At 43.0% G+C, this 25651-nt stretch overlaps 1 protein-coding gene across 1 annotated transcript; it reads right to left on the bottom strand.

Moving 5' to 3' along the window:
- Positions 1-283: 283 nt before the first annotated feature.
- On the bottom strand, positions 284-25651 carry Bcl2a1 (BCL2 related protein A1). Its single transcript, XM_004874811.3, has 3 exons — positions 25528-25651; positions 11433-12023; positions 284-557 (listed from the first exon to the last, which is right to left on the bottom strand). The coding sequence occupies exons 2-3, from the start codon at positions 11946-11948 to the stop codon at positions 450-452; spliced, it is 624 nt and encodes a 207-aa protein (XP_004874868.1). The 5' UTR covers positions 11949-12023; positions 25528-25651; the 3' UTR covers positions 284-449.

Raw genomic sequence — 25651 nt, 5'->3', positions numbered from 1 at the left:
TGGGTGGTGAGAAAGGCATTGATGTGAAACTCTGAGCACCCAGGGGATGGGGGGACAGTGGGCCTGGGCCCATGAGGAGGTAGGCAGCAGACCTTGGCCCCTGTATGGTCTGGCCTGATGACACACAGCAACTTCAGCATGGTGGGCACACCCAAGCTTCCATAGGGCAGGACAGACATCACCTCCCTGGTTATCATCCCTTACTTCAACACCTACTGCATCTCCTGTACCAAGGTGAAGTGCCAGGCAGAGTTAAAATTAAGACACAAATCACATGCAAAGATAAATATGCACAATTTATTAATTAAAATAGAGACAAAATCCTGTAACTTTGGAAACTCAGGTTATGTCATCAAAGTTGTGCGGGGGCAGGGGGTTCTGTTTCTGTTTTTTAAGTAGAAGGACTCCATGTTGGCAGTAGTTCTCTCAAGAGTCAGTGTCCTTTTTGGTCAGTAGAACTGCTTCAGGAGAGAGAGCATCTCAAAAATCTGTCCCATAACTCCCACAAAAGTCAGCCAGCCAGATTTGGGCTCAAACTTCCTTACAAAGCCATTTTCCTATGAGAGAATAAATTTAAGATTTTTTAAATTAAAATTAAATTGGAGATGAGGCTTGCTGGAATAAAAAGCAAAGACATTTTCATGTGTACAGTGTAAGTAGTCAGTCTTCTCTGTACTGTCACTGTTTGTATCCTGCCCCTCTCGTAGTTGTTCTTTACCTCCAAATCTAGACCACATGCACAACAGTGTCCCACAGAAGCACCCTTGGAGCTTCACGTATGGTTTTTCATTGCTTCCAGCCACATGTTGAAAAGTAAAAAGAAACAGGCAAAAATAATTTTAAGATGTAGCTAATATACATCATGTTTAATATACCTAAATATTACTTAAATATACAAACAGTATGAATCATCAATGAGATATTTCATCCTTTATTCAAAATGTTCAAAATCCAATAGTAGTTAGTACTTCTGCCCTAATTCAAACTAGTCACATCTCAATTATTCAGTAGCCACAGTGACTACCATGCTTCCCTGAAAACAGAGCAGCCACCAAGCAAGAGAATAGTGAGGGCAGGAAAGGCCAGGATGGGCTGATTGGGGCTGGCATTTCTCATCTTTAGTTTTCAAGACTAATTATTCTCCAGTTAGGGCTTATTTTCAGGGAAAGAAGGGCAGCTGCAGCAAATACAGATCTAGAGGGGTGAGAGTCTAATTTCTTCTTTCTCTTTCAAGTGTCTAGCACTTAAAATTCATTTAGATTTATAAACTATTGTATGGAGAATTATAAGGATTCAGAGTAAATTCAAGTTAGACTAATGCATTTAACCTATGAAAAAGTTGATTGTTTCTATTATGATTAATTCTGTGCTAGATCAGATATAGCTTTTTTTTCTTTTTTGTTTTTTTGTACTGGGGATTAAACTCAGGACCTTGTGTTTAGGAGGCAGGTGGCGGTACTATTGAGCTAAATCCCCAGCCAGATATAGCTTTTTGTTTGTTTTTTGTACTGGAAATTGAACCCAAGAAGCACTGGGTTACATCTCCAGCCTTTTTTATTCTATTTTGAGACAAGGTTTGCTAAGTTGGCCAAACTGGCCTCAAAGTTATGATCCTCCTGCCTTGGCCTCTGGAGTAGCAGGGAAACACCACGCCACACCACACACACTCATCTACTCTTAAAGGTCCACCTCCTAGTACTACCACAATGGCAATTACCATTCACCATGAGTTTTCCAGGGGACACTCAAACCACAGCAATGCAGTGTATTATCTTATGTGTCAGGCTTCCTTGGGACCAGCATGGTTCAATTTAACAAAAGACTGCTGTTCCCAGAAATAGGCAGACCTGAGCATTCTTTGTGCACTGCTGAATTACTGACAAGAAAATGCACCCTTATTGTATACGTATTATTATATACAGAAATTACTCTTTTAACAACCCATCTGTTTAATGACTGTTTGGCCTTATGACCCGCTGCTCAGCCTTATGAACCACATTCAGTCTTAGGACACAAGAGTGTGAGCAGCAGTGAAAACTTATGGTGGCCTCTTCTACAGTACAGTACTGCAATTTTTGCTGATTGTACATACAGTAAAGCACTGTACTTTTATGTTCTGTTGTACATCACAGTATTGCATGTAAGAGTTACACAAATAAAAGCAAAGTGATCAAGTCAGAGTTTCTTTTGACCATTTCTTGGTCCTGAATATTGTAATGTATGAATTATGTACAGTTTCTCATTTAGCAGCCCATTCATTTAACAATATGGTCATAGGAACAGAACTCAGTTGTTAAACGAGGAATGTCTATAATGGCCTTAAGCTAAAGGCTGCATCATTAAAGGAAATATTTTTGGAAAGGACATATTTGAAAAAAGTTTGAAAAGAAAAAAGTCAATGCTACTACCCTCACAGGTACATTAAGTACAATCATGACTAGGGTACAAATAATTACAGTATAAATTCTTTCAACATCACCTCACATATTCCAGGTAACATTTCTAAGATCTACAGAATATTCCACTAATTTAATGTGACACAATTTACTTAACCAGTTCCCGATTGTTAGACATTTGGGTTGTTTGCAGTTTAACCCTTCTTAGAAATAATGCTTCCATAGTGAATGCCAAGTGTTTCCTCTGCCCCATCCTTTAGTATTTTGGAAGGTTGTCTCATGATAAGGTTCTAACAGTACATTTGATAGTAGGTAATCACAGCACTCCTGCCTCCTGTAATACAGACACTCCTTGCTTAAGGACTGGGTTCTGTCCAGTGACTAGTTCAATAAATTGATCATTAAATGAGGAATTGTATGTAGTATGTGCGTTACAATATTCAGAACAAAGAACTGGTCAAAGGAAACTCCGACTTGATGATTTTGCTTTTATTTCCATAACTCTTACATGCAGTACTGTGATGTATAACAGAACATAAAACTACAGTACTGTACCATACAGTACAATCAGCAGAAATTATAGTACTATACAGTAGAAGAAGCCACCATAAGGCCACACTGCCACTCACGTTCCTGTGTCAGAAGCCTGAATGCTGGTCATAGGTCCAAGCAGCCATTAAACACAGGCACTAAACTAGGGATATCTGTACACACTGCTTTCCAGAAAGACCTATCGAGCAAAGTCACGGCCTTATCCTTATCTGCAATAAGAGCTGGTATTCAAAAATAATGTTGAGAGTTTAATAGGGTTTACACAGGGCCAATTTAATTGGTCTAAAAAACAAAAAGACTGTGTTGAAATGTGAATTTCTTTAGCTGCTAGTAATGTTTCCTATGTGCTTTCAGTGATTTATGTTTCTCTTTCAACAGCCTTTCCTTTTTTAACTATTAAAAGGCTTGATGATTTTCTCTTACATTTAAATGAACTCTTATATGGTAAATGTAAATATTTTCCTACTCTGTGTTCTTTTAATTGTAGTTTTAAGTTTTTCATCTTCATATAGCTTAATTTGTTCATTTTGTTTCTTTGGTTCACTCTCTTTTCTTTAGAAGTTGAATGCATATTAGAAACACTAGACCTTGATCATTTTATAATAATAAGGAATCATTGCCCTTGACTGATATGGGACAATGAAAATTCTAGGAAGGGGAGTAAGGAAGTGTCTATTTCCCTGAAGTATATGGAAAACCCCAAGTGTTTACCAGGGCATTAGGGGAAGGGGGAGCAGGGGTACAGTCTTCCCTCCCTGGGTGCGGACCCCACACCCAGCACGTAGGCACTGCGGGCTTTCTTGGGCAATCTGCATGGAGACTTCCCCTGTCTGGTGTGACCTGCTCTCTGTGATGCTGAGAGATAGTGCCACAACTCTGACTCTCTTCTGACTGTCACACAGACCGTGTGGGTTCCCTTTTCCTTTTTAGTCATGATACAAGCTATCTAGCTCTGGAACTCACAAGATACAGGGCAAATTTTTCTAGAGGGACATTTAATAGCATTATTTTCACAATTTTCTAAAACTTCTGGTGCTTGTTTGGAAATGAATGCAGTGGAAACAAGCAGAATATTCACATTCCAATCCAAGCCAGGGCACTGAAGAGTTGGGTTGTCTTAGATATTTTATTGTTGCTGTGCCTCAGTTTCCTTGTTTGTTAAAATAAGGGAGGGCTTCAGGCTGGAAGTTATTTTTGTAAGGATGTTTTATAATTATTGATTATAAATTAATTAAGTATAGTGTATGGTTCATTGAGTTAGTCTATATTTTTTAAAAACCTTTGTCTGAACCAGGCATGGTGGCACACACCTGTAATCCCAGCTTCTTGGGAGGCTGAGGCAGGAAAACGGAAAGTTGGAGGCCAGCCTGAGCTACTGAGTGAGACCTTGTTTCAAAATAAAAACTAAAGAACGGGGATTTATCTCAGTGGTTCTGCCGCCTGCCTTGTAAGCGCAAGGACCCGAGTTTGGTCCCTGGTACTAAACAAAACAAAACAAAAAATAAAAACTAAAAAGGGTTGGGATTAACTCAGTGGTTGAGCACTTGTCTAGCATGCAGGGGTCTCTGATTTTAAGGCTTAGTTCCAAAAGAGGGAAGATTGGGGACTGTGCTTACATGAATAGATTAAGGCTGTTATGGGGAAAAGGTGAATTATAAAAAGGAGGGTCCAGTCCCTTTTCCTTCTCCCTCTCCCACTTCCTCTCTTCTCACTGTGCCATAACTTCTGCCATATTGCAAAGCAGCCAGATGCAGCCTCAGACCTCAGCGTGCCCAGCCTCCAGAAATAAGAGCTCTTTTCCTATACTTGATCTTAGCCAAAAGGCCGAGAAGCAGTGAGAGATCTTTTCCTTATCACCTAAGCAGTCTGCAGTATTCTGATACAGCAGCAGAGAACAGACTATGAGGATGCCAATAATCCCCAAAACTTTTTAAAGACATGGCAAATACCAGACGGTTATCCCCATTTCTATAGCTATACAGCCTCATGTATATATTCATATATATTCATCTGAGAGCTCTTCCCCAGCAGTGACCACGCCCCAGACTCCCTGCCCTAGCTGGCCTACAGTGCCTCCCACTTGCCCAGAAGACAAGCAGCTAAGCAATACATGTGAAATGTGACACAGTGGTGAAAGCTGTTGTGGAGGAAGGAGCAGGCTGTGGGGACAGAATAATGGTGAGCCAGCCACTAATGTAGTGGTCAAGGAAGACCTGAAGGAGGCAGCCTTGATGCAGAGAACTGAGTGAGGAAAAAGAGAGCCACTCAGACCTCCAGGGGAACATTATTCCAGGCAGAGGAGGGAGCAAGTACAAAGGCCCTGGGGCAGAGCCTGCAGAGCTTATCCGGGAGGCTGGAGCTGTGACAGAGCAGGGTACCTTCATAGAAAATGAGACTTGGGTGATGGTTGGAGGCCAGATCAGGCAGGGCCCTGAATCCAGAGATCAGGTCTTCGCATTTTGTTCCCAGGGAGAAGGGGCATCTTAGGGGGGTCTGCTTAGGCCAGGACATGATGTAATTCCCATTTTTAAAAACTATCACTCTGTCTGCTATGTAAAGAACAGATCATAGTAGAGCGGGACAAGAGCAGGGAGAGAGGCAACAGGCTGTGGACGTGGTCAACTGGGGAGGAACGCAGCTAGATAGGATGGGGGTCTGAAGCCAGGGCTGGGTCCCAGAGACAGAATGCTGTCCCAAGGGCCAGAGCAGAAGGCTTTTCTCCAATTCCTGTGTCACTATCATGTGCTTCTGCCTGACTTGGATTACGTTTCTCCTGGCTTTTCATTAAATGATCTTAAATCTCAATTTAAAGTTTGAAAGAAATGTAAGAAGAGTATGGCCCCCAAATCTGTTTAACCAAAAGATATTTGCAAGTATTTAAGATCATACCGCCTCACTGCTGGATCTTTACACTTTTAGAAGATGGCTTTGCCAGACTGAACACTTCAGTGGTGGTAAGCCTATGGCAGGCATGTTATTTGTTTTTCTTTTAAGACAAAAGATGTTAAAGTATGAGTTGTTTTTTCTAAATCAAAACCTCAGTATTTGAGTTTAATTGCAGTGTTGGCAGTTTGCCATAAATAAGTGGGTTTTGGGTTGCAGTTTGGGCACTTGTCTCTAAAATGTTCGCCATCCCTCAGTCATCTACATGGCTCTTTACACCTAACCTGCCTGTTCCCTTGGACTCAAATTATCCTGGCCATTATTTACAGAAGGAGGGAAGGAAGGAAGGAAGGAAGGAAGGAAGGAAGGAAGAGAACCTCTTGACCTCACTCCTAAGACCCAAGCTTTAATGTTCTACTTACCTGGAAAGCAATGCTCTGTACATCCCTACTTTGAAAGGGGCTTTCTTTGGGCATTTAGAGAAATTTTTTAAATTACATATTTAGACCTTTTGGAATTTCCCACATTACCCCATAGTTGCAAAGTCCTTGACAGTTCACAAAGCACTTTCACAAAAGTGTTTTTCTTGTCTTTCACCTTCCCTTCTGAGGCAGCTATTATTGTCTTTATTGAATATTGTGGATATATTATTGTATCATATATTCATTATCCACATTATATAAGGATTCTGTGTCACGGGGAACTTCAGTAGTGTACCCAAGATTATACCTCAACTAAGCAAGAAAAATTAAGATTCATCTCCTGTTTTAACACTCATTCAGTCTCCCCATCAACACATGTTCGTTGGACGCCTTCTACACAAGAAGCCCTATGCTAAGCACCAGGTCTAGAGATGCATTCAGTAGATGCGATGCCCCCGAAGGGTGCTAAGGCCCAAGGATTATTCCTTCTCCCCCAGCACAGGCAGAGGAGAGTGCCACATCCCAGAGGGACGGGTCAAAAGGAAGAATGATCCCAAGGAATGAGAGGCATGAGTTTCATCTCAAGCTCACTCTTTCTTTCTTTTTTCTTCTTTTCTTTCTTTGATGTATATCTCACTCTGTTGTCCATGCTGTCTTTGAACTCCAGGTTTCAAGCAATCCTTCGGCCTCAGCCTCCCCAATTGCTGGGACTACACCACCTGTGCCCTACTACAGCACATTTTAGTGGCTTTCAAGAACCATCTTCTTCTGAATGCTAATGATGCATACCATAAAACATGACACTAGCTCTTTCATCTGATCTTCAGAGAGACTCAATTTTTAGCACTTCAAACTGGTCCGGTACAGGAGAAAACAATAGAAAACATGGAAGAGGAAAAAAGGAAAGAAAGGGAGGATAGGAGCTCAAGCTGATTTAATCCTTGATCAGTCCTGGGAAATAGGATGCAACACCCTCCAGTTTTGCTGAAGAGGAGCAGGCTTAGGGAAGTTATATAATTTGTTCAAGTCACACAGAGATCAGCACCAGGCCGGAAAATGAACCTAGATCTGTTTGAGCCAGACTCAGTGCTCAGCATCTACATTGTGCTCTCACACTACATTCCCAAACCAGAAGTTTGCGTAAAGTCTCTGGCACTTTAAAAAGATAATTAGATTTGACTGTGTGTGCTTAGAGAGATTTATTTTTGGAAGGATAGAAAGGGAGAAGTTGATGCCACTTGATAAAGTTGTGAAATGCCTCTTTCCCTCTTCTGTGGGCCACTGGTTCGGCAGAATCAGCATGTGATCATGCATTTCCCATGAAACAAATCATTCAAGAATAAACTCATCCAGGTAGGCCTGGTGGCACACGCCTGTCATCCCAGCACTTTGAGAGGCTGAGGCAGGAGGACTGCAAGTTTGAGCCCAGTCTTGGCAACCTAGCAACTAAGCAAGACCCCCGTCTCAAAATAAAAATAAATACATAAAAATGGTTGAGGATGTAGCTCAGTGCAGAGGCTCCAGATTCAGTTTGCAGTACCGCTGTTAATTAATTAATCAATCTGAGCAGATCTGTCAACAGCACTGTGCGAAACTATCACTTTGCCACAGCTGTGTGCACTGATGCCAAAGAGCACCACCCAAAATTAGCAGAATTGATGTCTCCCGTGAGCTGAGAACAGAGCACTGCAATTGCCTGGACATGACGTCTCAGTGTGACTCTAGCATGTCTGCAGCCTCAGCTGAGGAGAAGCATGGAACCCATGCTGGACATGATGGAGGATGAGTGTGTGTTTAGTGCCCTTGCTGACACCTCCATGCTGGCCACACTATGCTTGCCCTGGGGCCTCCTAAAAGGAGACTGGATGTCTGGAAATTCTAGGAGACCACCTCACACCCCATTTATTCTGTGTTCTAGGTGCTCACAAAATAAATTATGAAGAATTTTGAATTTCTAAGTTACAGGTATTTCCTGTCCTGTGTTCCTTATGTCCTACTAGGCAGAGGGCAGAGACTACCAGTTCACAGAGAGCGTGCAAGCAGGGTGTTCTCTACAGGCTCATCCGGTGTGCAGCCTCTGTGTACAGAAGTTACCTTCGCTTGAAATTGACACAATACAGCAAAAATATTGCTGAGTCCTTCAGCATAGCTTCCTGCAGTCATCCAGAAGAGAACATGAGCAGGCTTCACCCAGCCCACATCAAGCTGAGTAAGAGAGAAGCGTTCCAGGAAGAAGGGCATGATTGAGAAAGAAGACTGATTCTAATAAGGCCCATTGTTGGGCAAGAAGGCCTTAAACAAATGGTAAGTGGCACAAAGTAAAATATTAATACATCTGATGGCTTTTTCTTCTTATGGCATTATTGGGGATTAAAGCCAGGGCCTTTGCACTGAGCTACATCTCCAGCCCTTTTTATTTTTTCATTTTTGAGAAGAGTCTCATTATATTTCCCAAGCTGGCTTTGAACTTGAGATTCTCCTGCCTCCACCTCCCCAGGAGCTTGGATTACAGGCACAGATACCTGGCTTGCATCAAACATTTTTTTGTATCAAATTTTTAAACATTCATAACAACTGAAGACAGCTATGGTTTTAAAAGATAATCAACAAACTAGAAGAAATCTGCTACACACAAAAATAATTTTTATCCACAATATTCAAAGAATCCCTATAAATCAATAAGAAAAAACCAAAATGATACGAAAATGGGGAAAAGCTATAAACAGGTAATTCCCTGAATAAGAATTACAAGTGCTTAAAAAAACATGAAAAGATGCTCAATATGCAAAGATGTGTAGTCCTACTAGTAACCAAGGAAACAAGAACCAACACAAGATAAAAAATTGGAGAAATTTCAAAAGATTGCTACAGACATTACCTGTTTAACAAATATTCAGATTTATGAGCCATCTTTTCCTTTGTACAGTTCTGTACACTTGTTTATAGGGCCTCAAGGTCTTATTTTTGTATAGTATACCTTGTTTATACCATACTGCAATTTCTCCTGACTATACTGTACAGTAGAGTACTGTAGTTTTATGTTCTGTTATGCATTACAGTACTGCATATAACAGTTATGCAAATAAAAGCAAAATCATCAAGTCAGAGTTTTCTTTGACTATTTCTTTGTTCTGAATATTGTAATTGTAACATACATACTACATACAATTCCTCATTTAGTGACCAATTCATTTAACTACCTAGTCATAGGGACTAGAACTCAGTCATTGAATGAGGAGTGTCTGTATTAGCCCACTGGTGGCAGGGGCAGCTCTAACAAGCTGCTGCGGGGGGGAGAGGAACTCAGTGGGACCATGCTGGAAGACAAGGGTGTAGTAGACACACACCATGACCCAACAGTCCTGACCTAACATCTGCCCTAGAAAAGACACACACACACACACACACACCACACACGCACGTATGTGTGCATGTGTACACAGGGAAAAGGGCACAAAGATACTCAGGAAAGCACTATTTGTGATAGCAGGATCTGGAAATAACCTAAATATCCATCAGCTAGAATGGCCAGCTATTTAGTGGCATTTACATACAACAGAAGATATGAAGGACTCTAAAGAATACTATTTTAAATAGCTTTGATTGAAAAAAAAAGTTGCAAAATAAATACCACATACTATTTTTATAAATAAAAAAATTTTTTAACAAAGAAGTACTATGGGGCTGAGGATATAGTTCAGGGATAAAGTATGTGTTTAGCACAAGGTTCTGGGTTCAACCCCCAGCCACCTCCCCACATACAAAAGAAGGAAAAATCTGTTATCTGGGCCTGGTAGTATGACCCTGTAGTCCCTATTACCCCAGAGGCTGAAGCAGGATCATCACTTGAGCCCAGGAGTTCGAGACCTTGCAAAATAGCAGACCCTGTATCACAAAGAAGAAAACAAAAAACACTACATGTATGTGTATTTTCTTTGCATGTATTCAATCAGCATGTTTTGCATATAAAATAATAAGTAACTTGGGAGAGGTGAGAGCTAACTAGAGCTGGAAATTGGAGGAAGGCTCTGGAGAAATATAATTGCTATTTTTAAAATAAGTATTAAGTGTATTGGGACAGAAAGGAAAGCTTCTTATCAATGCCAGTTCTTCACAGTCTTGGCTTTTTGAGGCATTGATGATAAACTGAATTTTTATTTAAAAATTACTTTTTAAAAGGCTCTTGTTAGTGATCCAGTACATTGTTTTGTATTTTTTGCTAATCAATAAGCTTTAACAGCCCAGAATTTATTATAATAGAAAACTGAAAAAAACCAGCTTGCAAGTAATAAACTTACAAAAATATACACCTGTCTTTTGCAATGTAATAAATTCCTACATGGAACAGCATGTAGTAGCAACTCTTTTTTTTTTTAATGGAAGACAATTTATTTAGCTTTGTGAGGCTTTAATTTAATACATATCCTTGGCACAGGAAGACCCTACTAAAGTTTCACAGCTTGCCTTCATAAGCCAAATATGGAGGTTGACTTTATGTGGTTTTCAGATACTAAGTTTGAGAAAGTTAATGGGTCATCAGGATTTGCACATGTGACCACACACAAAATAATCAAAGAAACCAAAGAACAAGACTTTAACATTCTCCAAACAAAAACTACAATTTCTGTGAAACATTTATTCCTGTCTATATTCATTTTAATCTCTTTATTTTCCATTTTTTACTGATTTTTTTCCTGAATAAAGGTTATAAATACATCTTTTTGAATTGTCTTCCATGTCTTAATCCGAGTCATTGGTTATATACTTATCAATCATTTACAATAGGATAAATAGCAACTCTTTCTGTACTAATTCTGCATTGTCATGCCAACCTGCCAAGCTAAGTGCGAGCAGCTGCCCCAACCTGCTCTGGGAAACTGCTTTATTGGTTCCCAAACCTCACTACCACGATTCACACTGTTAAGAAAAAAAACTGGAGACAGGAGTATTTTCCAGCTACTAAGCTCAAGGATTCATTGAAAATGAACCAAACAATGATTTTTTTTAAATTTTAAAAAATTAGAAACTTCTAATACAAACCAGCCCAAAGAAACTAAAATCCTTGGGTAGGTGTTTTATCGTTGTTTTAATTAGCAAGGAAACTCTCAATTTCTATTTCACATTTTAAAAAATATATAGAAGAAAGAAGAACGATAAAGGCAATGTTCATGTCACATACCCAGCCTCCGTTTTGCCGTATCCAGTCTCCCATGTGGTTCATTATGAACTCAGCCACAAAGCAAGAAATCTCCTTGTAAGTGTTCCCATCTGGGGCAATCGGCTCTCGTGACAGTTTCTTGAGGATGACCCCCCCAAAAGCAAATATGGTCACAATCCGTCCCCAATTAATGATGCCATCCTCAAACTCCTTCTCCATCACCTGGTTGAATATCATCCTGGCAGCATCTATGGACACCACATCAAATCTGTCCAAGCATGGCTTCAGACTCTTCTCAACTTCTTCCTGGATGGAGAAAGCCATGTCCTGTAGCACTCTGGATGTCTTGCTGTGGCCAGTCCCACGCTGAGGTACCTGAAGGACGTGAAGCAGGTACTCCTGGGCCAGAGTTTGAGTGTACCTGAACTCCATGTCAATCATTTTGGGCTGGGGAGGGCAGCTTGGAGCTGGCTTGCCTGGGGCCTGTGCAGGCAGATGGAGGCAGCCGGCAGCAGAGCTGAGCAGGATGTGACCCATCGTGATAGCTGCTGGCCAGTGGAATTTCTGTTTGCATCATAGTTCAGGATCCTTCCTCCTACTTTCTTGCGTAGGCTGTGTATGAAAGAGAAAGTTTAAAATGTGAAAGAGGAAAGTGTTTCGAAGAGGTCACTTCCTCATCCTGTGATTAATGCAATTCGAAAGTCATAAATGTGAGGAGGTGGGGAGGAATCTGGATTCTCACACATTGCGGGTGGGAATGTAAATTGGTCCAACTCCTGAGAAAAAGTTCCAGATAGAATTACCAAACCCCAGCCAGTCCATTCCTAAGCACTGAAGGAGCTGAGGCTGTGCCCTCTCGAATAGGCCAAACTGGTAGACTAACAGTTTCAAGCTGAAATCACTGGGGGAACTACCACTCTGAGAACCATGTGGCTGGTAATTGGGGCTGCAGTGTACCTGAGTAAACAAACTGAGGCAGCCTTAACTTCCAAGAGCTTCTACCACCTCATGCCCCATGTCTCTCAGTAACATCCTTAGATTTATGAGCCTAGTCCAGATACCATTTGTCCTGCACAGATATGTTGTTCTTTGTCTAAAAAATATAAAAGCATCCTGCTTTGGTCATTTATTTGGACTTGACTCTTTTTTTCTTTTCCTTTTTTTTTTTTTTCAGGTTTTTGAGACAGGTCTTGCTATGTAGTTCAGACTGGCCTTGAACTCCTAGAGATCTTTCTGCCTCAGCCTCCAGAGTCCTGGGATTACAGGTATACACCACACACTATGCTCTGAAATGGTAATTTTATATTAGTGAACTTCACCTTCCAAAAAAAGTCTTTGGTGCAGTGGGGAGTGGGGGCTAAGCCAGATTAATGGAAAATTGGAATGGACAAGAAGAGGCCTGAGTGTCAGAAGTAGAGGTCCCTCAAGGTCGATCTACTTGGCAGCACTGCTTGATATTTGCTATGCTATGGAAAAGGGGACAAGCACCTCCTATTTACTCCAGAATTTCTGACAGAAAACAAAGTCAAGCCTTAAACCTTAATTCATATTCTTAAGTCAGATAAACTATCCGATGAATGGATCAAATATTTGTGGGACTGCAAAGAGCGCTGGCCTTCGAGTCAGAGGCCCTAGGTGAGAGTCCCAGCCAAATCTGTCTTCCCTACTCACTCTGCGCCTGGCCAGGGCTTCTTTCTTGGTAGAGAGAGGTAATCCACACTAACCTCGCAGTTGAGGTGAAATTTTTTAAAAAGAGACAATCTATCACCATGTCTCCTGAAATGTAGGTGCTTAGGCAGAGCAAGCTCCCCGTTATGCTTTCATGGACTAATGAGGAATCTGGCTCCCGGTCCCCTCTCTACCCAGTGAGTGCATAACTTCCTAAGTGCACAATTTGAAGTGAACAGCAGATCTGTCATTTTATTTCACTTTGGCAGTGATTCTGAGCAAAGCTTGGCAGAGATGGTGAAATGAGTGGCTCAGAGGAATGTTGGGGACTTTGGGGTGGATTTTGAATCTCCTCCCCTGAGTACATAGCAATTACAGCAGCTTCCAAGTCCTTGGGGGAGGTGGGGAGCCATTCCTGTCTGGCAGCTGCACACTGAAGAGGCAGTGGTTGGAGAAGGAGAGGATTCATGGTTTCTGAAAAATTTGGATTCACTTTTTTCCCCCATCCCTACCTGAAGCGACTTTGATTGCAAATGGAAGAAAATTAGTGTGAAACTTGTATTCCTGTCACCACAGAATTAAGGAGGAAGGGAGAGGGCTGTTTAGGGTGCTGACCTCCTATGTGGATAATTGAGTCCAGACCCATCACTTCCCTGCAACTCTGCCCCTTACTATGCACTGAGTTCCTGTGTCCCATGACCATTCCCAGCCAGTGACAGCAGGGCAGGAAAATGAAGACCATCCTACAAGTCAACCTCCCTTGACAAGTGACTGGTTCAGGAGCCGCTGAGCTTGTAGAAATCTTTCCACACTTCGCAGCAGTCTAAGGCTTTCCTCCACCTCTCTTCCCTCTCTGTGTCACATGGTCAGTTTGCATAGCATAGCCTCTGGCATCTCACTGCCTCTTCTCCTTCCACTTCTCCTGACCTCTCACACACCTACCTACTGCCTCATGGTATTTACTTCCAGGAGTACCCAGATCAACATGGGATCCATAAAGAATAAGGAGCTTACAGTTTTGTGGCAGCCTATGTCTCCGGAGTTCCCCTGGGAAAGTCCTCCCAGACTGGCCCCTCTGTCTGCAGGGGTATAAAGTGAAGGGCAAGCGGCTCCTCACCTCAGAACATCTCTGGGCATCGTAAAAACCACCAAAATAATGGGACAATTGGGTTTTCTTCTCCTGTTACATTCACATGGTGCTGAACATTTATGAAAAAATAATAGAAGCTCATGGCTTAAGAGTTAGAGTTCAGCATTCTTTTTTTTCTCTCCATCCAGTGCTCTAGCTTGGACCTCAGAAAGGCAAGTAGTTGATCTTTGCTGAATAAGTAAAATGCACTTACATCATAGCTAGGTCCAACTATATTTAGGGCTTCGTATTTCTGATCTGGATCAAAAAAGGAGTTGCTTTAAAAATTCTCAAATATTGTGGCTTGTATTGATGTATTTTGAGAAGTTTCCAAATAATTGCTTTTCCAGGGTAGGTAGGAAAGAGAAAGACAAAATCTTTTCCCAAAAAAACTCCAAAGAATTATTTTTGTATATAAAGTGTAAAAGGGCTAGGGTGGAGGATGGAGGGAAGTGAGGGGGAATCAAAGGCAAGTAGCTGACCACAAAGCAGTGTCAGGCATGGGGCTGTCCTTCCTCCATGCCACTGCAGTCTTTCTGTATTCCCTGGGGCCTACTTACAGGCTCTAGGGACTAATTTCTGTCCTCTGAACTGCTCAATCTATGGATAGAATTTTGCACGAAATTGAGTTCACCCTAAGTACACTCTGAGCAGGTTGACCACATTGGGCGGGACCTGGAAGCCAAATGTGTATCCATTATTCCATAAATGTGCACTAAGTTACTACTATGTACTGTACCCGGGCCTGCATGAGGTGCTGGAGATAAAAATTTCTGTGCTAGGGATGTACCTCAGTAGTAAAGCACTTGCCTAGCACATATGAAGCCCTTGGTTTGATTCCAACCATTGAAGAAAAAATTCTTTCCTCAAAAGAGTGTTCAGTCTAGAAGAAACTTTACCATATTGTAACTAGTCCAAGGTTCTGCAGGAAAAAAAATAACTAAAAGAGATTACTGCAGTAGCTTCAAATATAGAGACATTCCTTGCGTTTCACGCTAGGGCCTGAGCCCAGTTTGAGGCCATGGAACAATTCTGAGGTTCTGGGAAATGCACACATGTGACCCTGCTCTATTGTGGGCCAAGAGGAGCTGGCTGAAATTGATTTATCATACCTTTCCACACTTAATATGGACCTGGGAGGCTGGGGACATGTTTCAGTGGCAGAGCATGTTTCATCGGCCCTGGTTTCAATTCCTAGCAACACACACACACACACACACACACACACACACACACACACACACGCAGAAGTACCCATGGCATTTGTCAGCCTAATAATGAATTAGGAATTTCTTCCACTTTTAATGTGTTTTGTATTCATTGTTGTGATGATTATCACATGATCAAAATATATAGTGAACACTGCTGCTGAGTACCATCCAATGGAGAAGCAGGGATCTTCAATACAGAGGCAGTGCATGGAACCCTAGCAAAGATGTATGGCAAGTTTTAACTTGTCCGGCATGGTCAGTCAAGTGTGAGCTGCCATAGGAAGAAGTGTATTTTAAAGTGTGCTATAAATCATAGACCACAAACAATGCATTAACATGATATCTTGTTAGTTTGACTGCAGATGTGAGATTGTGCTATTTCAGATTCCAGCTTTTTAAAAAATGTCATCAAGGGAGATGGAACTTGGATCTATGTTTTTATGATCTTGAGACCAAAGATCAGAGTTTTCAATGGAAATCACTCAGTTTTCATGTGAGAAAAGCACATCAAGCAAGATCCAACATCAAGGTCATGGTGACTGTGTTTTTTGACCTTGATGGAGTTATGCAAGCTGAGTTTGTACCCAGGAGCACCATGGTGAACACTGAATACCATAATTTGCTTTTTAGAGCATTTAAGAAATCGTGTACATAAAGAATGGTCTTAGAAATAGGCAAATGGTTTCATCCTCCATCATGACAGTGCTTCCTGTCATGCATCACTTCTGGTAAGGCAATTTCTGTCAAGTAAAAACATCACACTGTACCCTCATTTACTTTGTTCACTGGATCTAGCACTGTACAACTTCTGACTCTTCCCCAAAGTCAAAATGACCACGAAAGGTAAACATTTTGAGTTGATTCAGGACATCAAGGCAACCACAGCAGCACAATTGACACTCACAAAAGAGGATTTCCAGCACTGTTTCAGAAAGTGGCGAGAATGGTGGGATAAGTATGTTCAAAGCAAGGGGAGTATGTTGAGAGGCATTAGTGACAATGCATCTTTCAGTGTAATAATTTTTTAAACTTAAACATTCACTGTAGTTTTTGATCACCCCTCATCTATATGAACTACAATCTCATGTGCTTTCATTGTGCTTATACATGCTGCCACACTTACACATGCATGTTCCAGTTATCTACTGCTTTGTAACAAACGACCTCCTCAACACTCAGGGGCTTAAAACAATGATAATGTGCTTTTCTCCTGGCCTAACATGTAGGGATCTGCTCCCTGGTGTGCCATTTTTACTGGAATGATTCATACAACTGGGGCTTTTTCTGCCAGACCAGAAAACTGAGACCACATCTGCCAACGGTAACTTCTGATGAAGACAGGTGGAGAACCCCAAGGCCTGGCAATGAACAGCTAAAAAAAATGCAATCTCCAGGACAAGGCAATGACCTGGGGAAGACTACTGATGTGACTTCCCTTTTTCCCAAAGGTTGAAGTTGAAGTTTTCTGGGTTTTCACCAAATCAGAGGAGGTGACTCAAGGGAACCCCTTACCCCTGGTTGGCTCTTTAGCTTCCTAAATTTAGCCTGGCTGCTCCCCTATTCCAAGGCCTCTAGAGAATAACAGTCCTCAAAGTGACACAGAGCACAAAGAGGAGCTGGAAGGTGCAGAGAAGCCACCTGCATGTCCCCATCATCTCTTTTGGTCCCATGGGGCCACAATGGTCAGAAAACCCACTGGAGGAAAGTGAACCCTCACACCGTATCAGGAAAACCCAGAGGCCTGAAGTGATATGTCCCTGGGAGAAGCTTGGAGTTATCTCAGGGTAATAGTCTCCAGGAAGTCCCAAAAGTACAGCCAGCAAGCAGGATTTTTCCCTAATGGTCCTGTTTACTCAGGAACAAGCAAAGAGCATCTCTATGTGGCAGGGAAGGAGGAAGTGTCATGAAGCTGGGATAGTGGGATTGGATGCTTTAACAAAGGATATAGAAACCACAAGGTAGATGAAAGGGTAAAAGATGGGAAAAAAGAACCAGGGAAAAGGAAGGCAGCAGAGAGGTTGGAATTATGGATAGCCCTGCATAAGATCAACCATCTGAGAGAAATGGGCAATAATGTCACTAATTGTACCGCCTCATCCTTTTCTCCACACCCATGCCCACAACTGTGTGGCCAGAATGGTCTTTCCTTTCTCTCTGCATCTTACTTTAGTGTCCATTATTACTTCCACTCACAGCTCACAATCCTCCAAGGGCACCTCATTGCCTGTGACAAGGAACCCAAACTCTTCAGGGTTCTTTGTGCTCTGAGTCAGCATCCCAATCAACCTAACCTCAGCCTGCCAAGTGCTTCTGGGAGTCAGCCATGCTTCTTCCAATCCTCTGTAGCTAAAACAGCTTTTCTTTGTCATTCCCATGTCTCTGGATCTTCTCCACCTTCAGATACCAGTCAAATAAAGCCTTCCCTATTCACCCCAGCTAGGAAAATCTCTCAGTGAGTGCTGGATGGGCAATAGGCGCCTCACACTGCAGTGAGCCTATTGTCTGAGTGGGGCTCCAGGCCACAGTGCTCTGAGGGAGAGAATTGTCTTTCTTATCCTCTATTCCTCCAGAAGACCCAGTTCTGTGATGGTACTTGCTAAGTTTGTGGTAGATGTGGTGAGGCTTGTGCTCCTATGCCTTTGCTATCTCCTTGAGAAAAGTCTGCCCCATGGAGGCCACCAGAGCCCCAAAATGGGGATTCGAGGAGCAGAGCCAGCAAGCTGACTAGCAGTTCCAGAGCTCATCACAAATCGGTCCCAATCCATCTGGAAACTGAGGACATGGTGTTGAATGGTTACTGGCAGAGTGGTATCTATTATTGTCATTGCCATAACCCTGAGTATTTGACTAATGGCCTGCTTCGTAATCAGGGTGAGATTGTGACCAAAACTACTAGTTTCTCTTTCAAACTTTACTCAACAATGCAAAAGAAAAAGGCTCTTCTTTCCTTAAATGTCACCTTGGGGGAAGTACAGGAGGAAGCCTATTTAAATAGGACATTTAAGTGATTAGGGCCGAGGGCCATGGACTTTCCACTACCCTGAGTGGGAGAAAAAGTTTAGCCAAACCAAAGAAGCAGAAGTAGTCAAGGACAGAATGTGGAACTGGCCCCAGAGGGGCAGTCCTCTGCAAAAGTCAAGGCTTAAACACACCAGGGAGTAAAGTTCAGACAGCCAACTCCTGGGCAAACTTCCCAACCCCCCGCCAGGCCTGAGCTGGGCTGCAGGGACACAGGTCGACTGGGGTGTGTTGCAGTCACACAGTGTGATGGGTGTCAAACAAGACCGCAAAGTCCAACTGCAGGATGTGAAGTGCCAAGACACAAAATGACAGGAAGATCCTTCCTAGAAGAGACAGGGAGGCCTTCCTGGAGGAGGTCTGTCCTGGAGGCGGCTCTCATGGATGCAGAGAGATCCAGGCAGAGAGCATAGCTCTGTAAATATGCAGCAGTGTGTCTCAAGAACTCCACTTCTTTTTTTTTTTTTTTTTTTTTTTTTTGTACCAGAGATCAAACTCGCGTCCTTCTGCTTGAGAGGCAAGCGGCAGAACCACTGAGCTAAATCCCCGGCCAAGAACTCCACTTCTAATGGGCTGAAACAGAGACTTCCAGGGGTGGATGAGTTGCAAGAGGCAAGCAGAACTCAGCACCTCAGGGCTGTGTGTACTGGTTCAGGTGTTTGAGACTGAGCAAAAACCAGAAATGTTTGGTGGATTTTAACCACGAGAGTAGCACTGTTGGATCTGCATTTTAGAAAAGACATTCAGACAATACTATTTAGTGGATTTGTTCCTGAGGAAACTGGAGTTAGAATAACAGAGATTTTTCTTAAATCAACTTTGATTTAATTGATGTGTAATTTCTAAAAAAAACCCTGCAAATTCAAACATCCCTACAAAAATATAAAACATTTCCACTACCCAGAAATATTTGCTCAGGCCATTCTACAGTCAATCCTTTCCCACTCGCTGGCCACAGCCAACTATCAATCTGCCTATCATTATAGTAGTCATAGATTTTTCCCATCCTGGAATTTCATATAAATGAAGCCAACCAGTATGTACCCTTTCATGTTTACTTTCTTTAACTTGGCATAATGATTTTGATGTTCACATCTTTGAGTACAGTGGACCCTCAAGTTATGACTGGACTAACATAAGAACAACTTGGGTTACGACTGGAATTTTAGTTTTAATTTAGGACCAAAGTCTTGAGCTATGACCTGAATGCCAGCCACTTGTGCTTCCAGAGGGTCTCAGATACAGATTTAATCCTTAAAGAGTTCTGGAAGGAATATTTCAACATCTTTTCCTGTGTGGGGTTAATTGAGAAATCCTGGGCCAGTGTCTCTCTAAGGACACTGAGATCTGCCCGTTTACAGGAGAGAGACTTTGAAGGCTGTGTAGAGGAGCCTGAGCCTTCACTGATCAACTTAAGTTACAACCAGCCCTCGTGAATGAATGGAGTTCATAAGTCAAGGGTCCACTGTATATCAGTAATGAGTTCCTCTTTATAACTGAAAAAAAATGTTTCATTGTGTGAATATTCCATCCTTTGTTATCCATTCTCCTTTTGATGTACACCTGGTTTGTTCACAATTTTTGGCTTTTATGAATAAACCTGCTATGAATACTCACATATAGATTTTTATGAACATAAATATTCAGACATCATAAGATGCCATAAGTATCAGTTTACTATGTTACTGCCTACTAAAATCCCCCAAACCTCAGCACCCTCTGCCAGTAACCATTCAACACCCTGCCCACCAGTTTGCAGATCAACTAGGACTGATTGGCATCGAGCCCAGACCTGTGGGTCAGCTCACTGGCTCTGTCCCCGAATCTCCCATTCTTGGGGCTCTGGTAGCTTCCATGGGGCAGACTTTCCTCATTCAGATGGCAAAGCCACAGAAGCACAAGTCTACAACAGAGGTACATTTCAGGTCTCCTCCTGAGTCATCCACTAACACTCCTTTGGAGATAGCAAATCATAGGCTAATCTTCCAGCAAGAGGAGCGAATATTTGCTGGATAAGCCAAATTACTGTCCCAACTGCCAAGAAGTCCCTCCCTAGGTAAAGAAAACAACGGGTCTTTTCTGATCTGGTCACTGGGTGAGGTGTCTATATCACTGATGCCTGTCTGCCATACACCCTTTTCCTCTTTAGAAACAGCATCTCTCTTTTTCTGATAAACTTTCCACTCACCAATTGCAATTATAAGGTTCCAACCGGGGGCATCAGATTTGCTAAAAAACAAAGTCCAACACCCTGATTATCTTTTATTGGTCCTGATGTAAGTATCTGACCCAACCAGGGCTAATCTGGGTCCTTCCTCAAGGTTTTTAAGTTTGGTAACAGTGCTATGGTTTGGACATGGCTTGTCCCTATGATGGAAACTCTGTCCTCAGTGTGGCAGCTTTAAGAGGAGATGGGGCCCAGTGGGGAGGACTCAGGTAATGGCAATCTCTACCTCATGGGTGAGCAACGCCATCTCAGGAGAGGGAGTCAACTCTGGCACAAGTGAGTTGGTTCCCACAAGAGCAACCTGACCCCTCCCCAGTCTCTTGCTTCCTTGCTAGAGCACATGTGGCTTTCACATGTGGCCAGGGCGCATGTTTCTGTGGCTTCCCAGTGATGTGGGCAGCGTGCATCTCCTTAGTGATACATGAAAGTAATGGAGTTCCTGAGCCTGCCTTGTGATTGGTTGGAATGAATTGCCCTGTAATAAGGCAGTACATGGGATTTGCAGCAAACAGGCTAGAATTGAGTTTTAATACAAGTGTTGAGCAGAAAAGCCATTTGCCTTTTTCTGTGGCAAAATATAGATAATATAAAATGTACTTGGAGGGGGTGGGGTAGAGCTCTGTAGTAGTGTCCTGGCCTAGCATGCAGAATCCTGATATACACTTCCCAGCATTGCAAAAGTAATAATAAAATTTACCACTTTCACCATTTTCAAGTGTGTAATTCAGTAGCATTAAGGACATTCACATTGATGTGCAACCATTGGCATCCATCTACAGAACACCTTCGTCATCTTCAACTGAAACTCTATAGCTAGTAAGCAATAACTTGGGGTGTGGACATAGCTCAGTTAGAGCACTTCCCTAGCATGCACAAAGCCCTGGGTTCAATCCTTAGCACCATAAACATAATAAGAATAATAACGCTTCACCTTCCCCACACCACCCTCTTGTAACCATTCTTCTACTTTCCACATCAATTTGAGTATCCCAGATACCTCAGATAAGTGGAATAACACAATATTTTTCCTTTTGTGCCTGGATTATTTCATTCAGCATATAATGTCATCAAGGTTCACCTGTATTTTAACATGTGTGAGTTCCCTGCCTTTTTAAGGCTAAATCACAGCCTACCTATGTATTTACTACATTGTGTTCATCCATTCATCCACAGGAAGACACTTGCTTTGCTACTATGTTTTTTGTTTGTTTGTGTATGTGTTTTTGCTTTTGTTTTGTTCTTGAAGCACTGGGTGTTGAATCCAGGGCCTCACACATGCTAAGCAAGCACTCTACCACTGAACCACATACCCAGCCATTTCATAACTAAGTTGCCCAGGCTGGTCTCCAAGTTGTTGTCTTCCTGCCTCAGCCTCCTAAGTAGCTGGTATTGTAGGCATGCACCACTACCCCAGTTAACTCCTATGTTTTGACTATTGTTAACACTGCTGGTGTGAACATTGGCATACAAGTATCTATTCAAGTCCCTGCTCTCAGTGTTTTGAGTATATATGCCTAGAAGCAGAGTTATTAGATCATGCCCATTTGGCTTTGTGAAGAATATTTCACTAAAAGGGAAGACTAACTTTTTGGCGAAGAAAATAGCAAATTAACAGACGATAAAAATAATGTCTGCTTCAACAGATAATTCTTTTATCTTACAAAATAACTGAAGACAGGGGAGCTTTTTTTTTTGCTGAGTTCCTCTGTCCCTGTCTCTCAACACACACACACACACACACACACACACACACACACACTATTACTTTAAATGTATTAAAAGCTAGACCATGAACTGACTGTAATAGGAAAAATGTGCACTATTGGCATCTCTGAAACCATCTGAAAACAAATCCAGCATGATAAGCTAGATTGTTCTGTTTGGTGCAACTCTGAAAGTGACAGGGTTTGGCTTTGCAGTCTGATGTGGGTGACTGCTCTGAACTGCACTGTCAGCAATCTTGCCGGTCAGAGGGAAGATCCACAGGCTGGTCTGATCAACCCGCAAACTAAGGATGAAACATTTGCTGTCTGTTAGACAGATAAAATATCAAATTGGAAGATGGCAACTTCATTATTTCAAAGGTGACTGTAAAGTCTATCAAAGTCTATAAAGTTTATATTTAACAAACTGGCACTTTACAAGCAAATGTGCACTTTTGTGCTGCCATAATGCATGCACTGCATATGCATAAACAGTTACGTGCTGCTTACCAACAGGGACCTGGCTGAGGATGTGTTAATAGGTAATTGTGTCACAGGGGCTTACACACTGCAATGGTCACAGCGTCACTGGGCCATCTGCTCCTCACTGTCTCACATGCAGCTCCTTGACAGTGGTCTCATTGCAGCTCTGTGGCCATGGAGAAGGTTTCTCAGTTCCTTTGTCATAAACTGGGTAAATAACAGCAACGATAAATGTGTTCTGAGGATCCCTGACCCCAAGAAAGCATTGAAGAGTAGCTCTGGACCTGGGCCCACTCAGCCTTCTGAAGCACAGGTCTCCCCAGCCCTGCTCCCTGCTGGCTGCACTGGTGTCCCTAAGCCTTTGGAAGTTAAATATTTGGGACCTAGAGCACATGTGACCCCAGTACTTTGCAGGACCCTGTGGGTAGAGTCCCTACCCCCCAAGATGCTGTGTGGACAGGTGGTGAGAGAGGCTCACTCCAGACAAGGCTTCATGCCAAAGTGTCCCTGTCCCTGCCCATGTCAGTTCCAGACACCCCAGGGAAGACATCCACATTCTCTGTCCTGATCCCAGAGCCACAGTACTATGTCAGTGACTGCATCTTATCAAGGAGACATATTTCTTCCCCTTGCAAATCTACTGTCCTCACTGGGATTTTTTTTCCTCTCAGGATAGAGCTGCAAGAAATGTTTGCTGGGCTTCAGAAAGCAAGGCCCAGCTGTGAGCACCCAGATGTGGGTGCCCACTCTCCTGTAGGGATCTAGCCAAGCAGACAGAAGGGCCTGGGCTGCAAAAAGACATTCCAAGACGTCGATGCAGGTCCACCTCTGCCACTGGCTTCAATTCCTTGTCCTGAACCTCCCACAGGGTTCATGGTGGCCAGACCACCATTCCTAGAAGTAAGGACCAAATGGAGTTGACTTAGGCATGGATGGCAATTCCCTGTGCCCCTGTGAGTTGCTCCATCCTCTTCCCAGCACGTAGGGACCCTGCAGGGCTCTCTGCTACTTTCTTTAGTTCAGAGCAGCTCTGCTGCAGTAGCCTGCATGCTTCACTGTGTAGTGCAGGATGAATCCAGATTCAGAAGTTAGGGCCTGGTTTCCAGCCAGAGTCAGCCTTGGCCTCAGGGCTGGCTCTCCTCTTAGACCTCAGATTTTCTACCTGTCACCTAAGGAAGTTGGCCAGAGCATCTCCAGATCCCCTCCCTGCCCTAAGAACCCTTTGATTCTTATCACAGATTTTTATATAAGGTCTTAGTAGTTTCCTAAAATAAACTAGTAGAGTTGTTTCTATTATGGCAAAAAAAATTTGGAGAGGAGAAATAAGAATAGGCAAGATATTGGAAATTCATGAGAGGCACATGAGATTCCAATATACTACTCATTCTATTTTATGTTAATTTCTTTCATGATAAAACTTTTTTAAAAATAGAAGCTCCTTCAAGTTTGAATGTCAGTGCAGCCTGTGTTTCCCAGTGCCCCTGGGAGGCAGCCCTCTGTCTAGTGCAAGGTGACTTCCAAAGGAAACCCCCATCCTGCAGTCCTCGGTATCCTGTCTCCATCTCTGGTAACGGTTTCAGCAGCCCCTCTGCTCCAACATCAGAAAAACTCGGGGCTTTCCAGGATCTTCTATTCCTACATCCTTTTTCTCAGCCTACAATTATCACATATATAAAGAAAAAGTCACAAACAGGACCCAGAAGACACAAACATTTGGCCAAACTGGGGACTTTAAGATCCCCGGAGCTGCATCCCCATGGCAGGGACAGGTTTTCACCCAGATGCAGAGGGATTCTCGGTCCCATGAAGGGGATCAACACAGAAGTCCCCCACCCACAGCCTTACAGAAGCACCCCAACACTCTGAGTGCACAAAGCCAAGAGCGTCAGCTCCTCCTTCCTCCCTGGGTGGCCTGGCATCCTGGAGAAATGTACTCATCATCCCAATCTTAGGAAGGCCTCTCAGGGAGGTGCCTTAATCCCTTAATCCCCCCAACAGAGACTAGTGTGACTGCAGAGGCTCAGAGGTGGGTGATTGCAGGCTCAGAGGCAGGTGATTGCAGCCATCCACCCTTTGTGCTCCTGTGACCTCCCTGCCAGCTACACCTGGACAGCCAGTCCCAGCCTGCAGTCTCCTGCCCACAAGTAGTATGGGCCACCATGTGCCAGGAAGAGCTGGCTCCAGGCCACAGCAGCCCCAAGAGACTGCCTTTCTCGCCTCAGGGCTGAGCTCTAGCCCAGGCAGACACCGAGAGACCTCTTGTCATGTGCCTAGCACAGAGCGGAAGACAGAAAAGTAGGTGAAGGCTGCCTCAGGTGGGTCCCAGGCCAGAGTGGACCTAGAGGTCATTCCACAACAGAGAGCAGGGTGTGTCGGGGAAGTGCTCAAGGTAACCCAAGGATTTCTTAAGGGGAAAATGAATTATTTCCTGAAAACCCACTAGGTGCCACGACTTATGCCAAGAACTATATAACCCCATCTCATTTCAGGTTTATGAAAGGTACTGTTAACGTTTCACAGAGGAGAAACAGGACATCCAGGACTTGACAGGCCACATAGCTAGTAAGTAGCACAACCAGGACTAAAAACCAGAGCTGTCTAGCTCCAAAATATGTAGAGAAAATACTGCTATACATTTCCCTTACATTCACATGAGCGTAGGAATGAATAAGCTTACCTTTTGACAACTCAACTCATCCTAACACACAAACAAAAAAACTAGGAATCAGTATCTAGGCTGACTCTGGATTACTGGGGCTCCTATGGCCGGTCTGGGCTGGCTGCTCCCCAACAGCCGGTCG

The sequence above is a fragment of the Heterocephalus glaber genome, unplaced genomic scaffold (genome assembly GCF_053883595.1).
Source record: "Heterocephalus glaber isolate CG9 unplaced genomic scaffold, H.glaber_assembly_v1.0 deba00001531, whole genome shotgun sequence".
Classification (NCBI taxonomy): domain Eukaryota; kingdom Metazoa; phylum Chordata; class Mammalia; order Rodentia; family Bathyergidae; genus Heterocephalus; species Heterocephalus glaber.
This window is presented reverse-complemented; position numbering and strand designations above follow the sequence as displayed.

Excerpts from the sequence above, each read along its gene's own strand:
- Bcl2a1 (XM_004874811.3), bottom strand. The coding sequence starts at position 11,948 with ATGGGTCACATCCTGCTCAGCTCTGCTGCCGGCTGCCTCCATCTGCCT. Across the intron at positions 558-11,432 it reads TACGGCAAAACGGAGGCTGG|GAAAATGGCTTTGTAAGGAA; the intron begins GTATGTGACATG and ends ATTCTCTCATAG.